Source organism: Fringilla coelebs, assembly GCF_963513975.1.
Source record: "Fringilla coelebs genome assembly, chromosome: 2".
NCBI classification, from domain to species: domain Eukaryota; kingdom Metazoa; phylum Chordata; class Aves; order Passeriformes; family Fringillidae; genus Fringilla; species Fringilla coelebs.
Genome location: NC_140029.1, coordinates 97,088,840 through 97,107,316, shown reverse-complemented (window position 1 = coordinate 97,107,316; position 18,477 = coordinate 97,088,840). Strand labels below are relative to the sequence as shown.

The window sequence follows — 18,477 nt, the reverse complement described above, 5'->3', positions numbered from 1 at the left end:
GAAATTAAACATACTATGGTATACTTTTTGAGTTTGCCTTATTTTGAACATCTAAGGAATTTCAGATGAAGAATACGCAATAGTCCAAAAGTGTTTCTGTTCATGAAATTGTGTTACACAATATCTCAAGCCATTATAAGCATAACATTACTTTGTTATCTTAGGGTAAACCCAGAAATGGGGAATTTAAGAAGATACTTATTTCTCCAAATGCTGTGCAAATATACACATGGTTTGACTTTGAAGTTTCAGTTCTGAGGAAGCCACAAAAATAACATTGTGCTCTGAATATTTATTGTTTTGAAAGGCCAGAAAGAGGCATATGCAGGACAGCTATTGCTAAGATGCAGAAGAAAACACTTGAGTACAAAAACCACCCAAACAGTTTCATTTACTTTACTGACATAACTCCTTTCCAGCAACTTCTAAGGAACTTAAAATTGAATTCATTACATTCATTTATTACATACCCACTGAATCTTTCTTACTAGTCTGCAGTAATACAATGAGGAATGTGACAAATATTTTTATTTTGTTCTACACATCTGGTTTATTGGTTAGGAAGGCATGTAACACACAGTAATGTTCCTATCTGGTACTGATTTTTTTTTTGTCTTTTTTTAGTAGTTCTGTTAACATTGAATGGTTTCACTTCTGAGTGCCTTATAGTTGCCATAATGTAATCTCAATTACCAAAGAAAACTTTTGCTAATGTCTCAAGGACTCCAGCCAAGAAGCATAGTTTTATGAGGAGTCTCAGCTGCACTGATAAGCTGCTGCTTGTATGAGTGAGGATCTTTAAATCTTTCGATTTTTAAATACGTAGAATTCCAAAATAGATATTGGTACTGCAAATTCAGAGTAATTGAACTCTAAGTGAATGTCCTGAGATAATGCTTTAGTTCTGCCAGTGCACTGGACCAAGAACTTAGCCTGAAGTCTAACAGCTTGATGTGGTGACTGAAGCACCTGCACTTTCTGAATTGAAGCATTCAGGGAACTCTACCAAGACACTTTCAATGGGAGCTTGTGGGTACTTGAAATAGTCTGGTAACCAAGGCCCCAGGTGGGCTTGAAAAGAGAGTGGATCCCCTGCTTACTAGTAGTGCACAGACAGCATACTTTGTATAGTGCTGTGTTTATCTCAGTATAATGTGTGCTGTGATCTCATTATCCTGTATCTCAGTGCTTCAGCACTGCTTCTCTGGGGGCTGGCAGGAAGATTCCCAAAGCTGCTCGTTTGGTTTCTGGGATTTCTTTTTGCCATCGTATGAAGCTTTAAGAATTGCTTGCAGCTACACATAGGATGTAAACTGAGTTCCCCAAGTGTTTAAATGACAGCAGAATCCCTCATGGAACTGATAAAGATGTTCTGCATGACTGTTCGGTGTTGAGATGATACTGTGACTTGGGGGCAGAAAACATTATATTCCCCTAATAAAAAGGGCTGGGAGTGAAAGGAAGTTTGCCTTTCAGTGTCCACATGCAATTGGGATGCTTCTTAACAATTTCTCTCTCCACTGCAGGAAAATGGAGGGTGGATGCTGCCCTGCCTTGCTCCTTTTCCTTGTGATAAATTATAGTGGTGACTCTTAAGTTCACGTATGAAGAAGCATTTTTTAAAAAAGTACATGCACAAACTATGTTCTAATATAAAGATTTTGCTGTATTGAAAATTTGATTATCATTGCAGTTTTCTCTTGAAGGCAAACTGGAGGTCTTAGCCTGTGAACTGTATGAAGTCTGGCTGGTTTTCATGGAATTGGAAGACTGGATATATCTGAGAGACATCTGTCCTTCTGTGGGCTAATACCCTCCATAACATTTAGCCAACTCAGTGAAGGGAGTGACTTTCAAATAGATGAGGAAATTACAAAAGCTTTTATCCTTGGAAACTAGGTGAAGAAGAAGGCATATTAAAGTAAAAAATGCATCTCTCAATAAAACCAACAAAGTACTAAGAAAATTTGAAGGTATCCATGGGATTTCAGAAGCAGAACTGTTTAGTTAGTTACTTATCAGTTGAATATATATGGAAATGCAAATTAAGCTTTTGCTTCTTAGTGGTCATTTCAGTTCTGAAGTAATTTCTCTCTTTTCTGTTTTAGACAAACACGAAACTAAATTAAAAGGTGTAATATATTTTCAAGCTATTGAAGAAGTCTATTATGATCATCTAAAGAATGCATATAAGGTAAACTTTGTTATTGCTGTTTTAACCATGTATCACACAGAGTACCCAAAGTAGGGTAGCGGCTGTAAAATTAAAGGGAGAACTAACATTATTGGAGGGGAAAAAAACCCAAACAAATACTTAAAAACAAACCCTGGAGTGGTGGAAAAGGAAGAGGAAGTTAATCAGTGATTAGCACTGTTTTGGCAGCTTTTTTATACCGATGGAAGCAGAGATAAGTGTCTCCCTGCAAAGTAGTTTTGCTGCAAGGAGTTCCTTAGTCCAGTGGCAAAACCACTGAAATCAGCGACTTGGACAAGTCAAGGGCTGGCAGCACGCCTCAGTCCCAGGGAGGGAATTAACTGTGCCAGCAGTTCATGGTACGCCCTTTGTAATTTAAATGAGCTGTGAACAGTTTGTGGAAGACAGAGTGGGGGAGTTACTTATTTGGGCATGAAACAACAGCTTGGAGTCCTGCAGTACTGTATAATAGTCTACTGGAAAAATGTTGTAAAAGGTGTTTATGGTGGCTGCAAACACTTTAAATGCATCTCTGCTGCAATATAAGATGCAGTGGTACAGCACTTTATCTTTCTTCTTAACCCTATTCATAAATATCCCTGTAAGCAAATCCACTTCTGATACCAGTAAATGGCTTTGATTTCACTCTTCTGATATCTTCTTTGCCTTTTATTCAAGAGTCCCAACCCACTGTTGACCTTCAGTGTTAAGACCCATGACCGCATCTACTACATGGTTGCTCCTTCTCCAGAAGCCATGAGGATATGGATGGATGTCATTGTTACAGGCGCAGAAGGCTACACCCACTTCATGTTATAATAAAAGAGAGCAATAGGGCATCCTGCAATAACATAACTAATGAAGTTAGCCATAGCTAGTGAAAGCTGAAAAGCCAGTGAACACCCTGAAATGTCCTTCTTATGATGTGCACACAAAACCTCAGATTGAGAGGGGGTTACAAATGCATTGAAAAGGGGGTGTTGTTACCTGTTATAGTTGATCTTTATAGGAATGAACAAGCTAAAGCTGTTGAGAGAATCATAGTGCTCCAAAATGGATAATCAGGCAATTTTAATTACAGCATCTTGGTTGAATTATAAGATTCTACAAATTCTCTTATACAGAGAATGTCTTCATAAATTTATACTGAAGAGTTTACAAGTGTGTGTGTGTGTTCTCATTGGTATGCAAAAATTATAGTAGTGAAACAAAAAAGTGTAATAAGCATATATTTTAATATGCAAAATTTGACATTTATACATGATTAGGTGACTTTTTAAAACCTTTAGTCAAGTATTTTATAGAAATACAAACAGAAAAGAATCCCTAAGGTACACACAGTTCTTGCCTTAGTAGTTAAGTGTTACAACAGAGCCAAAGAGTTACATGATTCCCTTACATTTTCATATTGTTACTAACTTTCTGTTAAAGGGACAGTGCCAAAACTCTTAATGACTTTTAATGTAATTAAATTATTATATTCTGTGTGTTCAAAAAATTTTGTGGCAACAACTCTATGTTTAAAGTTCGCATCTATGGAGCTCAACAAGTAAAAAAAAAATAAACCCCGAGAGGGATAGCTTTATAAAGATGCATTTTTTTCCACAAGGATGAGAAATGGAAACACGTGTATTAACTTCCTCATAAAGAGGGATTTTTTTAAACCTCCCTGTTGAACAGAATAAGCTGATTCTGGACTCTACAGCAATTTTCTTTTATATCATATGGTCCCAGTGTCGTTCTAATCTTACTCTGTGCCAAGTGAACACTCTATTGAAATCTCTCAAATATTGCCTGCCTTGAAGTCAGCACCAAAATCTCTACCTGTCTGAATTCTTTGGAGCCAAGTTTTCAGTCCCAGAGAATTGTTTTGTTGTTTAATGTATATCTGCACAGAATAATGCTGTCAAATAGAATAAAAAGGGAGAGGTAAATTCCAAGAGTTTACACTAAGCAGTGTATGAATAAAAAACTCTGAAAGTTTAAAGTAGTAGGGATTGAGATTCCTAAAACAGCAAAAATACTGAGGGTGCAGTGGTCTGCCATTTTAAAATCACCTCCAAGTCCTTGAGTAATATTGCAAAAATATAAATTATTTAATTGAAAAGAACTTCAAGAAAGTGTCATATTGTGACTTTATATTGTGAAGTTATATTTGATTATAACTAAAACTTACACATTCTGTGCTTTGTGTAGTAGAAGAAAGCACATTCACCTTTTTTTTCTCTGATGAAAAGTTAATGGCTTTTAACTGAATAAATAAACTGAAACCAGAATAGAAGTATGCTGGCAGAATATTTTTGTTATACTTTTTAAACCCTGTAGCTGTAATGAACAGGTTTGTGGTATGTACAGGTGATGTGGTTGTTCTAGCATGACAAACATCAGTTTCTACTTGAATCATAGAAGAGACTGTTGTTGCAAGATAATTGTTATCATCTGTGCAGATCACAGCCTGTAATCTATAATTTAAAACACTATCAAATAAATTGCTTTTGTTTATACAGTTCTTATTTTTTCCTGATGTATTTTGATTTTATTCCCAAGTATAGTTATAAAGGTTTTCTAATACTGATTTTTGTATCCTGCATGATGCAATGAAGGCATTTCAATAAACATTTTTAAAAATATACTTGTTTCAAATATTTTCTTGTGGCATTATCCTGAGACATTTATGCTTGTCTTTTAAATAGTTGTATACAGTCAGGCAAACAACACTGTATTTCTCAGTAACACTTTATTGAACTATTCCATGTATTTTCCATAAAAGGGCTATGGAAAATAATCTTTCAGAGGGCAGTGAAATTAAGAGTGTAGTCTGTTTTCTGCGTGTACATAATATAATACCTTTTTCATTTTTTATGAACCTGTTTAAAAAATTTATTACCAGCTTTGGATATTGACAATTTTTTTGTTTAACTGCAAACCAGAAACTACTTGAGTTTAAGGATTTCAAAGTTTTCCCAATATTTGACTTAGACATGACCTGAATAGGAGTATTAACTCACTGTGGAAATGAAAAGAAGTGTGGTTTTATGATTGATTTGTTTTCACTAAGTTTGCCATCATCATCATGAAGTGGGGTGGGTTCTGTAGTGGTATATATCAAGACAATGTAAGTAAAGCATGGTGGTAGGCACCCCCTTTATGATTAGCCCACAGTGATCATAAGAGCTCCTCAAGCTTATCCACATGGGAGTCAAATACCTGCTTACCCTGAAGGTTCTTGGGCAATTGCAAGCCATGGAGTCTGACTCTTAAAAACCTCCTCAGTTGTGTCCCATGACCTACAGGTGCTGGCCTGGTGCTTTAATGAGAAAACACCCTTCCCTTGCCAGGCACTGGCCTTTCCTAGCATTCATTTTCATGTGCCAGGGGAGGTTAGACATCAGGAGGGGTTGTCAAGAATTGGAATGGGGTACCCAGGGAGGTGGTGGAGGGGCATCCCTGGTGGTATTCAAGAAATGACTGGATGTGACCACAGGTGATGCTATGGTCTAGTTGATGTGGTGGTATTTGTCAAAGGTTGGACTCAATGATATTTGAGATCTTTTCCAATCGAAATAATTTGGAGATTCTGTGATTATTTTCTTTGTGACTGCCATGGCCTCCATATGAAAGATGTATGTGCATAAAGATGTCGTTTTGGCTCCTGTGCTCATATACCTAAGCCTGAGACAAGACAAGGAGGTGTGAACCCGTTAATGAGGTCCCTTCTCAGTCATCTCTTCTCGAGACTGAACAGGCCCAGGCCTTTCTCTCGGCCTCTCCTCCTAAGAGAGGTGCTTCAGTCGCCCTGATAGCCTGCCACTGAACCCGCTCCAGAAGCTCCGTGTCCCTCCTGTACTGAGGAGCCAAGACTCGGACACAGGACTCCAGAGCCGCCTCACCAGGGCCGAGCACAAGGGCTGGATCACCTCCCTCGACCTGCTGGCAGTGCTCTTTCCAATGCGCACCTCTGGCCTTCTTGGCTACAAGGCACAGCTAGCTCGAGGGAAACACGCACGCTAGGAAATGCACGATCAATGTTCTAGCTTTTCTTACTGACAAAACTTTGCAGTTTCCCAGGGAGGCTCGGCCCTGACCGTAGACCGGGGCCCGCCCCGCTCCGGCCGTCCCTTCACTCCCGCGGGAGGTGGGCGGCGCGTGCGCCGGCGGCGGCCATGGCGGGAGTGCTGCTGCGGGCTGGCCGTGCCTCGGCCCTGTGGGGATCGCCGTCGCTGTGGAGGGCGGCCCGGGCTCTCCTGGGTAAGGGAATGGCCGCGGGGAGCTTGCAGCAGAAGGGCTGCCGAGGATGTGTGTCGGTGCCGACTGTGACGGCTCCCGTGCGGCTGTCGGGCAGCTGTGGATGGCAGCAGCTTCCCCCCCCCCCCCGCTTTCAGCGCCGTCGCCATCGGGAAGGGCCGGGGCGCGGCTCTCTGGTGGGAATTGGCATCTTAAACTCGATTCCCTTCGCACGGGGTTCCTGACAGGCTTCTCCTCCCCGCCTGGCCCGCAGTGGGGGAAAGAGGGGTGAGGGGGGACGACTCAGTGACTGTGCACAGGGCAGGGCAGCTGCTTTCCTAGGTGTGTTTGGTTGGCTCTCAGCTCTTGCCCCCGTGGGTTTTGAGGAGCTGGGAATCGTGCGCCAGCGCTTGATCGGGTGTGAAATGTGGCCGCCTGTAAAGCTTCGTCAGGCACCTGAAAAGCTTTGCTGGCGTCCACTTCTGAGTGAGCTCGGCCTCTGTCCAGACCCCGTGCTTGTCTGAGCTGTTGAGCTTATTCATTGTCTTTAATTGGACAGGTGAATCTCATCTAAGGTTGCTCAATGAGTAAAACTTAATTGCTACTACGGGTGCACATTTTGTAGCTGCATAAAAGCTTGAATACAGTGGGATTTTGCTGCTGTGTTGGTCTCCCTTTCTGTGTTTGTAATAGTGATATTATCAGAGTATCTTTAGGTGCTCTGGGACCAGGCCAAGCAGCAGTTCCTGCTGGAATGTGTATGGTTGCATGAAACCAAGCGTGGACGGAGTTGAGTCCATTACCTGTCACAGCAGCATTAATCTGCTGCTGCTGGGAGTGGGGAGGTCTCAGTGCAGGAATATTCCCAGAGTTCAGGGAACAACTTTGGCTTTGATGTGTAATGTAACACTGGTCTCAGTCACAGTTTCTGGTGTTCATAAAAGTTCACAGTGACTCCAATATTAAGAGATTTCCATAGATACCATCAGGCAAGAATCCTGTGGTCGTCCTGTAGCTGTCACCTTCTGTCTGTAACTTGCTCTTATAAACACTAATACCGGCCTTACACCCTTCAGAAATTCTTCTCTGCTCTTACTAAGGTCTTTGCTAAAATCAGGAGGAGAAATTACTCGGTAGCTGCTGATGGTTTTTTCTGTCTGAAGAGAAATCTGAGAGGTTGACAGCATTGTGCTTTGCTTTTGGGTTGGCTGCAGTGGTTGCTTTAGGGGTTTGCATTATTCAGGTTGGAATTGCTGGTGGTGCTTCCATTAACTTGTTAAATGGAAGAATAGTTTGTTAAATAGCTTAGTGGTTGTGTCTTGTAGCTGAAGTTGGAACCCTGCCCAATGTTAAAGTAATTTGAGGACACCTCCAGGGTGCTGCAGCATGGAAGACAAGTGGCTTCAGAGATAGCTATCAGGGCTTAAGGGGGAGAAAAATATTCCCAGTTATTTTTCTATTAAATTTAGCACTTCTTGGTTCATTGGCACTTGCACTCTACTGGCCCTGAAGAAGTGACTGGCTCAGTGAGAGACACAGAAAAATCAAAAGCCACAGTGTGGATGCATCTGAATACCTTTACTGTGGAAGTCATTACCTTTATAAACAACTCATACCTCAGTAGGATAAAGAACAACCTTATTTGTTTGAGGCGCAGTGTTATGGTTTTAATCTATAGTTCAAATGATGCCATTTCTGTTGGACTGTAGGTAAGTTCTCAATGCTAGATGCACCCTGTATCTGCTACGTATCTACACTTACTCATGCACATTCGAGTTTAATAACAAGCTAACCCCCCAAAACCCCTTGAATGTAATCTCTCTGATAGTGACAGAACTCAAGGCTGCAGGACACTTAAGTGGTGTGATACTGTCAGGGCCTGGGTTTTGTACTTTAATCCACCCCAATGCTTTGTTTTTGGGTTGCATCATTTCTGTGCCCCCCCTTTGAAGAGTCAGTAAGGTTCTAATCTAAGAATTAAGAGTGTCAAAGTCTTAGAAGACTTGACCAAGCTTTCAGTTTAACAAATTACCTTGCAGAGTTAGATAATAGAGTAGATTAAGTCTCCTTTACAGCCCTCTATGAATTACTTGTCCTCGCCTGCAGTAGAGGTACAACTGACTGCTAAAGTTAGATTAAATCCTGTAGCAGCTGTTGAGATTCAGCAGAATTATTAATTAGTTAGCATTTCCTGTGTTTATTTGCTTGTTTAATGCTATTTATTTCATTTGGTTTAAACAATGCTAATGTTGTTTTATGCTCATCATGATGAAAAAGTTAGGCACAAGATTCTTTCCCAGTTCTTGATTATGAACTTGCCCATACACTCCATATATTGTGTGGATCCAGGGCTTTGATAAAGGTGCAGTTTTATACTTCAGTTTTAATTCTAATGAAAAATTTGTCACCTCGTGTACTTGTAAACTTCCATTGCACAGAGTACACTAGTCTCAAAATTATGCTTTTTGAAAAAAAAAGTTTAAACTAAGCAAATATTAAATGGGAAGATTTTTGGGTGAAACGAGTAAATGTGTTCAAGATGGTATGAAACACAAGGACTGATGAAGTCTAGGAAGCCTGAGAGTTTGTTTTCAGTCAACCACTTTGCTAATTGCTGAGTGAACTCTCTACATGATTAGCATTTAATGATTTGAGAATGAATCACAATAAACTTTCAGGTTCGTCAGTACTTGTCAGTCATTAAAGAACATAGGAGATGCTTTTTTTGTCTCTCTTAAGCCAAAATACCTTATTTTTACATAATGTGTCCATATTTGCCAAACCCTGGATTTATAAAAACTTGTGTTTCTGCCAAGGTTATCATGATGATTGTACTAAATAGCTCCTCTTACTAGTTTGCAGGCTGAAGTCATCAGTCAGCTTTCTCACTCGACCAGATCGACCAAATATTGCTTATCAGAAACTAAAAGGAAGAAATCCAGGGGTTATTTTCCTTCCAGGCTTCAATTCAAATATGAATGGTCAGAAAGCAACTGCCCTTGAAGATTTCTGCAAATCATTAGGTCATGCCTTCATCAGGTACATAGAGGAGTATTATTCTTGAGAAAATAAAACTGTCTCATGAGTTGTGGGGAGAGGTTTTAACATAAATACATAAACTTTGGCATTTGGCTTGGGGTGCTCCCTGTGCTAAGGGAGCTCGTATACAAGACAAGAAGTCTTTCTTCTGTTTCCAAATGTAGGATTTCTGTCAGTAGAGAGACTGAGGTAAATCAGGAGAATGTATTCTGAAAGTAACTTGGAAAATTCTCTAATTTTCTGTAGTATGACCAGTGCTACCTGTTACAATCAGGCTGTAGGCACAAAAAATAAAAATTGAGGACCTGGAGTTCTGGTTTTTTAAGTTACCACTATAAGCACTGTCCTTACGTGCCAGGTCTGATTAAGTTACCCTGTGTCTTCTGTGGGTTTAGAAGAACATGCCCCTGCATGATGATGCTGTCCTTTGATAGATGAGATTGAATGCTGTCTGTTTGAATGTGTCATAAGTCTTCATTTTTATGTTCAGTGTTTAAAAGAGTTTGGACATTTTAAAAGTACCTTTAAAATTCAAGTATCTAAGGGTTTTGGGTTTTTTTTTGTCTGTAAGGGAAATTTTTTTGCCTATTCTTATAAATTATTATGTTCTGTCAAATGATAGAGAATGCTACATTGCATAACTTAGTTGTGTTTGTTGTATTGAAACTGTTTTTGTGTGATTTGTGGTCCTAGTGATAAATAGGACCAAGTAAGAAAATACTCACTGTGGTATCTTGTTCCCTGCTGATTTGATTATACAGTAGTATTTATTTAATGTCTGTGTTGCTGTAGACAGTACTATGACTTTCGTGTTGATGGTTATTTTTTCAGATTTGACTATACGGGATGTGGAAGTTCACATGGTAAATTTGAAGAGTGTACAATTGGGAAGTGGAGAAAAGATGTTCTGTCTATACTGGATGAACTTACAGATGGACCACAGGTTATATCTTATTTTTAAATATAGAATGCTGTTTTTCTCTCAGGGTAGATAGAACCTTAATCAAAAATATGCCCTAGTAGCTCTGGTGAGCAGTAGCTTTTGCTGCACAGCTGACACCTGCTCACTTCCAAGCTGAATCATTTGAAGAGGTCACATTCATAGGAGCTCTTTTGCAGGCAGGTAGGTCACAAAATCATGGAAGCATGGGTTGGCAGAACCTCCTGGAGGCTGTTTATTAGAATCTCCTACTCAGAGCAGGGCCGTTGTCCCAGAGAGTCTGAGAAGGCCTCATGATGGAGGTGCCACCTGACAGGGGACAAGGAATTGTTTCTCTGCAGTGCAGCCCTGTTAATGAAAAAGTGTGTCACTGTACCATGCTGATACATTAATTAAAGGATTTGCAGGAAGATTACAAGATACTCCATATGATCAAATAGCTTTAAAAAAACAGGCAGGAGAAGCATCATTGGATTTCTTCAGTTACTTTAGAAATGGCTGTGGGAAACTTGGAATCTCCTACAGCCTAGAAATACCTAGTACTGTGTTTAAAACAATTTTGTATTATGAATTGCTTTTGTTTACTTCTTTCAGACTGCACTGAGTCTTTACCATGTGCATTTATCTTGAGAAGGAAACATAAAAGTATGCATATGATACTGAATTGTTTCAACTCTCATTTTGTTTACAGTGTTTCAGTCTCAGACAGCCATGCCAATAACCAGCCATGCCAAACAGAATAATAAATTCCAGATCTTGTGGTGCTTACTCAGGCAAAATTTCCATTGGAGGTGACAGCAGTTCTGCCTGGGTAAGGACAGCAGGATTATGCCCAAGGTTTATATAGTTAAACCAAGTGAAAACAGATATTTTGTGCAAGAAGAAAAAATCTATTAGCCATTTCCTGTAAAACAATATATTTTCTTCTCTTTTTAAAATTTTGTTTTCCAGATTCTGGTGGGCTCTAGCATGGGTGGATGGCTGATGCTTCATGCTGCAATAGCACGTCCAGATAAAGTAGCTGCTCTGGTTGGAGTTGCTGTAGCAGCAGATCATGTGGTAACAAGTTTTAAGAGGCTTCCTATTGAGGTAAATGTTGATGGTTGGCTTTTGTTCAGTCTAAAAAGCTTACCAAGAATTTAAGAAGTTATGTTATTTAAACTGTACTTTTCTTGCAAATTTTAGGGTAAATTTTCTGTGTTTGATTAATGTAAGCTTACAGTATTAAGTAGCTTAAGAGTGCTCAGTGTGAGCACTAGGCAGAGTGTACTTATATTACTGTGGTTTAGAGGATGTGAAGTCAGATCCCTGCTGTTTGCAGTCCATTAGATTTCAGTTTTGAATATCTTATATTTGTATTGGAATTGGATCCTTGGGCATAGAAGGATGGAGAAGTAGCCACTAAAGTAGTTGAGGTTTCACTGGATGAGATGCATATGACACAGGTTGTGTGCATAGAAGGTAAATTCTTGAGATTAGTGTGTTTGTAAAGACTGTAAGATTTAGGCAGTGGGAACTGCCCTTTTGAGATTCTTCCTTGATGGTAATAATGTCTAGTCTTCAGGAAAGTAAATGAGGTGTTACAGGGCAATAAATAATGTGTACCTTAGAATAATGAAAATATTTCCCCAATTTGTTTGGGTTTTTTCTAAGGTACTTTGTAGTGTCAGTATTACTATTTAGGACTCAGAATCTGAAAATACTTAACAATCTGGAAATATAGTATTTAGAGACACCTACTGTGGCAAAGACTGAAAAGACTGATCACTGGACAATGTCTTTTCCCTAGGATCTTCCCTTGTTTGAGGATCAGTGAACTGATTGAAGCCAAGGAGATTTACTGTTCATGGTGGCTATGCATATTATTCTTTTCTGATAGATTCTGGCTAAGAAACTTAATTTCATTGGTGAATTTTAACTAGATTAATTTGCAGGAGAGGTTTGGAGAGCAGCTTTTGTGACATGGTAGGGGATTTGTCCTCTCAGATGCTGTGAGGAGAACAAGAATACACCCGTGATAATAAAAATGAGCAAGGTGAAATTTTGTGCTTTGGTGAGTCTTACTGCTTTTAGAACAGAAACAAGATGAGGTACTCTTAAGTACTCCTAACATGTGTTTTGTCTATTCTTTGCTTTCTTTTTATATAGGCACAAAAAGAAATAGAAGAAAAGGGTGAATGGAAGTATCAAACAAAGCAAAATGAGGAAGGATATTACTCCTTGACCTATGACTTTATCAGAGAAGCAGAAAATCACTGCGTGCTGAATAGTCCTATTCCTGTGACGTGTCCCATACGCCTTATCCATGGCATGAAGGATGGGGATGTCCCTTGGGAGATCTCTATGCAAGTTGCTGACCGTGTTTTGAGCAAGGACGTGGATGTTATCCTCCGCAAAATCGGCCAGCATCGGATGAGTGACAAGGAGGATACAAAGCTCCTTGTGAATACTGTTGATGATCTAATTGACAAGCTGTCAACAGTAGCATAAGCTGAAGAGTAGCATTAGTGCATGAACTCTACACCTGACTCTTCCTTGAGTAACAGAAGCCTTGTTCTTACCCAGATGGTGGCAGGCCTGTGACTGTCACAGCAGGAACTGAGCTTTATCTGCTATTTCCTTACCTCTGTTTCATAAATACAGGAATTGTATTATTGCTGCATTTGCACACAGTCCAAAGTGTAAAGGAGTGCTGCTATTGTGTTCAGAACCTCTCCTTCACCATTTTACCCATTTTTTTCACAAATTTCCTACAATTTTGTACTGACATGTTGATTACTTTTTGTTTCTGTTGGCCTGTGCAGTAAAACTTCATTTTCATCTTTGACACCCGTTACTGTCCTTCCACTGTAATGTCATTGTATCTTATGTCTAAACCATCTGTGCAAGGCAGACTACAACTTGAGTGTGTTAGTGAAGTTAGTTATTAGAATAGTGAGTACCATGAAACGCAATAAACAGATTTCAGATAAATGGTTATTTTGTTCTGAAATACTGTTAAACACTGATGGTGTGCTTGGGGTACTACATGGGGAAGAATTTGACTTTGAAGAAAGCAGGGCCTCAATGCCTTAAGAGCTCTTTATCTGTGCTTATCAGGAGGGTGTGTGTGATCTTCTCCAGGCTGCCATTTGTCATTCATTTGTGGGCCTACTGTTAAGGAAACAATAAATAATCTTGGTGTAACTGAAACTGGATCAGTAAGATGACTTTAATAGTAACTTCTTCAGAGTAGGGAGTACAGTGCCACAGAGCACAATTGCCTCTTTCCCATTACTTGAGAGCTGTGGATTGCTGGGCACAGTGTCTACTTCAGCTGCATGAGTCCAATGCTGAGAAGTTGTAAATGGAACTTGATAGTTGAATAAGTCTTAAAATGTAAATCCTTGGAATTTATTAGGAAATGGATTTAATTGCAAATATGACTGTTACCTGGGTTTTGTATAGAAATACAGTACCATTAGTACACTTGAGAGAGGCTGGAAATAGTTCAGGCTGGCCTTAATGTGTAACTTCAGTCAAAAGCATATAATTGTTTCTGGGTTTATTATTTGAAGTAGTAAATGGCATCACTGTTGTTACCTTAAAAGACTAGAGCTGCTAGGGGTAAGGTATTTCTAGAGAGTTTGTAATTTTCAGTTTTAGCTATGTCAGTAGAAGTGTGCTGAACAGGGCTTTGCTGAGGTAGTGTGTTTTAATTTAAAAAAACCACCACAACACATAACTAAAGTTAAAAGCAAAACAAAACATGGCAACAACAAAACCAAAATTTTGGATGAGTTCCGATTTAGGCTTGCAAAAAACAAACTGTGATGTAAAAAATCTGAATTTTGATATAAAAGTAAAAAAAGATGGCTCTTGTTGTGATGCAAATTTTCTACTTCAAGTGTACCAATTCCCTAACTCAGTCATAGAATGGTTTGGATTGGAAGGGACCTTAAAGATCATCTGGTTCCAACCACCATACCATGGGCAGGGATATATTCCACTAGACCAGGTTGCTCAGAGCCCCATCCAACCTGGCCTTGAACACTTCCAGACATAGGGCATCCACAACTCCTGCAGGCAACTCGTTCCAGTGCTTCGCAGTAAAGAATTTTCCCCTAATCTGATCTAAACCTACTCTTCCAAGTTTGAACCCATTCTTCCTCTTGTTCTGTCTCAACATGCTCTTATAAATAGTCTCTATCCAGCTCAGGATGATCTAGATTGGGCTAATTGCTTGAGGAAATTAAAACATTTCATGAAATCTTGTTCCCAAGTATTTCTGGCATAGACTGTTCTTCTGTTTCTATCACTATGCAATTCACTTTAGCTTTAAAACCTCTGAAATATGTTTCTAACTTCTGAGAAAGTTAATGTAAATGGCATTCCTGGAGTTAGAGCTGTGTTCATGTTTATGCACTGTTAAGCAGTTTTCGTCTTTATATGTGTTTGTATGACTTGCATCTCTAATACCTAAAAAACAGATTTTGTGGGTTTTAAAGATACAGTCAAATCAAAATTATTTTAAAACTTCGTGCCCTAAGCCATGATAGGTTTTTAAATCCAGTTTTGTCACATCCTAGATTAGTTTGGCTCATAATGAAAGAAGAGGGTGAAACAAGTGGACTGCAATAATTCCAAAAGTAATTACTTTTAATTAATGCCAAGAGTTACCAGTTGTAATAGATATACCTTTTCTTCACATATATTAAAGTTACTTCAGTGACTGAAAAGTTTTGAGCTTTTTTTTTAATAGGGAGTTACACCTGTAAATATTCAATTTAGTACTTCAGACAAGGTAAAGGCTTTGTGTGCCTGAATAAACTGTAGCTGTGTATTCGTCTTGAAAGAGTTGCATTGTATTCATGTTTCATGTTAGCCTTTATTAAATAATTTATATTTTACAGGTAAGGTGTCTGTTGCAATGCCTTAGAGCAAGATAGGTGAAAGCAAATGTGGAGCAGTTGTTTAAAGAGTTTTCAGGAGGGGTTTTTTTCCTTTTTTGCTGTTGGTGTTTTCTGTTGTTGCCCCCTCCATTATTCTGGTGTAATAACATGAGGTGGGAGAATTCAGTGTAAAACAGGGTTGTCATAATTATTGGGAATACAGAACTGCAGCATTGGTTGCTGAAACCGCAGCATTACTGAAAAGTCCTGTTTTCCTTCTCTGCTGGCTAAATGGAGATCATTGGCAGCATTTACAGTACAGGTGCACCCAAAGTTTGTTACATATAGTCTAAATGGAAAGGCAGAGATGGTACTTTCTTCATAAAGACAATATTCCAGGTAGTGTTTTGAAATTCAGGGAATGCTAGTGTCCTTCTTTCTGTGCTCACTTTTTGTTTTTGTAAATCTGGTTTGCTTAAATATGAAGAGGTAGACCTTGTGCAGACCTTTTTCTCTGACTGGTGGAGTAATTCCACTGATATTTATCTTTGCAAACGTAAGCATTTTCCGTGTGTTCATGCTGGAAATTACCAGAATTTTGACTATTGGCAACTCTGCATGTTCAGATGCCTGAAAGAAGGGATAGTGATAACTAGGGAGATTTACATCCTACCTCTGAGCAGCTGTTGACCTACCAGGAAGTTTTGACAATCTCAGATAATGTGGTATTCACATATTACGGTGTCATTCCAAATTGGTAGTGTTTTGTCCTCTGCGTTAATGCCTGGGGTATTGCTTTTTTCTTTGTCAGTAGATGCCTTCATAGTAATTATTTTCAGTATTAGTCATGTTTAAAAACTAATACTTCATTCCTCTGTAGAGATACTGTATTAAAATAGGATATTACACACTTGGAAAGCTCTGCATGATGCAGATTTTTAAAGTCCTTTGTAATTATGTTCTGTTTTGGGTTTTTTTTTAACAGACTGCTGATTTGTTGACAAATGCAAAGCATTTTGTGAACATATAATGTATAGTTCCTCAACAATAAGCTTGATTTGCATGAAATATTCCGTTTCTAAAGCTAACTCAACTTGTTTCCTAATAAACAAGTGCTCTTATTTTGCTTATATTGAGCTGTACTTCCACAGTTTTAGATACATATATTTTATCTTGTTAAATATTCTACTTGTTTTGTCTCTCCTCTTGTTTGGCTTTGTATTACACATGTCTGATTTGGGGTTTTTGGTTTTGCGGGGTGGGGGGGGTTAACTTAATTGGTGTTAAGTGTTTCATGTAGTTTCAGTTTAGCTAAGCTGTTTTCTCTTGCATCAACACTAAATGCAAAAAAGGCGGTGTTCACAAAAAAAACCTGGCTGGATAGGTCTTAGAAGAACCACCTCCTGCTGTTTTATTTTTTTGTTAATTTTGGTTATGTTATATTTGCCCAATTATCCCATCAAAAAAAAAAACAAACAATATTAAAAGTAGCAGCAGTTTTTAATTGAGTAGCTTAAAAAAATATATATATAAAATTGGATACACTTAAAATATTGACAATACAATTTGGTTAAAATAAGGGATAATTTGGTTCCAATAATAGCGCATAAGCAAAAAAAACCGCAGGGTACAGAGTGCAAGGTTCTTGGACCCTTGCCTCTTCCCGTACGAACTTGCCAAACACAATTCCCCCTTTTATGCCATATGTTGATGCCATCTCCTCCCATTTTTGATTCATCACACTTCTGCCTCTGCCTTCATCACCACCTTTAGTGCGCATGCTCCAGCACTCTTTTAGGTGGTTGCACCACTCTTTGGGGGTCACACTGATGAAAGCCTCTCCTCTTCCTCAATGTCCTTTAATTCACCTTTGGGTTACACATACACACCTGGCCAGTATAATGTAAGCCAAAACTAATATTATATAAGCCAATATTATATTTAAACATCAAAGCAATAAATCTCATATAATTAAGATTTTCCTGGGACCTAACCAGATTTCCCATCTCTCTACTAATTTTTCGTAACTGTTATCTCTTGCTTTTTCCTGCCTTGAACATCTGCAGGAAAGGGGCTGGGTGGGGGTGGGGGGGCGGTGTGGAACCCCTCTTCTCCCTTTCTTTCTTGGCATTACTCCTTTTAACTGTTTTATTATTTCCAAATATTAATTACTGTATCAATATTGATTACTGTTTCAATTTTATCAGCACAAATCACACCTATTTACCACAGTTACATGTTGTCTTGGACATGCTGTTACTCAATGGGGCTAAAAGATTTATGGTACCATACTTTTCATCAAATTAAAATGCTTAGAGAGGAATATTCAGCTGGTGATTTGTCTGCAGCTGCTCAACTATTGTCAGTGCTCCAGTCATGATGCAATACAGAGTTGTAACATTTTCTGAACCAGTGCTGTGATCAGAGTTTCTACATTAGGTTTGTGCTTATAATTTCTTTCTCCTCTGGCAGGAAAAAAACCCAAACAAGTGGAAGGGAAAAATCATGTCCTGGGGAATAATGAGATTTGAACTTGTTTTCTAAGCTACTCAGTTGTGCAGTTACAAAGAGACCTACCTTACCCTTTCACATTTTTTTAGTTTTCTTAAATGCTGAAAAGTTATGTTATACTAAAGGCTTACAGGGAAATAGAAGAGGGCTCTATGTTTGACTTGTCTTTGAGATGAGCAGTCTCTCTGCTTTGTGTTGATGACCAAATTCATTAAGATGTGTATGAATGTAAAATTTCACCAACACTTGGTGGAAATTCATCAGCTGTGTAAGGAATGCAGACAGAAATACCAAAGATCAGTGTGCACTCTCACCCTTCTAAGTTTGTTCTCAAGCCCAGGGACAAGAAAGGCAGAGGGAACTCAGCCATTACATTAAATAGCAGCCAGCTTGCTGAGCATGAGGTTTTAATGCCCCTGTCAATGGCACTTTGCTTCTAAGGGAAGATTTTACTGTTGGGAAAGAGAGACAGAGATTAAGAGATTTCAGAAATGCACTGCTCATAGATTTACTGCATGTTGGTCAGTTTTATAGTTCACATTTGCTTTGTGACTGTAGCACCCCATCTCTCTACAATATATATTTGCCTAGAACAGAAAAATGTTACAGTCTTGGTCATGTAATACGTAAACCTAAATTACAGGACATACTGCAGTCTGGTTTTAGGCTTGACCTTGTATTTCTCTTTCAAGTCCTGC

The 18,477-nt window shown here is 38.9% G+C and overlaps 2 protein-coding genes across 6 annotated transcripts in view; both read left to right on the top strand.

Moving 5' to 3' along the window:
• Window positions 1–4,793, top strand: part of PHLDB2 (pleckstrin homology like domain family B member 2) — a 66,916-nt gene extending 62,123 nt beyond the window's left edge. For all 5 annotated transcript variants that reach the window (XM_084227203.1, XM_084227204.1, XM_084227200.1 and 2 more), the window contains 2 exons: window positions 2,109–2,194; window positions 2,873–4,793. In XM_084227203.1, the coding sequence (XP_084083329.1) occupies window positions 2,109–2,194; window positions 2,873–3,013 (227 nt within the window). In that variant the 3' untranslated portion in view covers window positions 3,014–4,793. The remainder of the gene's footprint in view (window positions 1–2,108; window positions 2,195–2,872) is intronic.
• Window positions 4,794–6,343: 1,550 nt separating this feature from the next.
• Window positions 6,344–16,307, top strand: ABHD10 (abhydrolase domain containing 10, depalmitoylase). Its single transcript, XM_084226696.1, has 5 exons — window positions 6,344–6,442; window positions 9,274–9,457; window positions 10,289–10,400; window positions 11,349–11,486; window positions 12,546–16,307. Exons 1-5 carry the CDS (start codon window positions 6,358–6,360, stop codon window positions 12,885–12,887), a joined length of 861 nt encoding a protein of 286 aa, XP_084082822.1. The 5' UTR covers window positions 6,344–6,357; the 3' UTR covers window positions 12,888–16,307.
• Window positions 16,308–18,477: the final 2,170 nt, after the last annotated feature.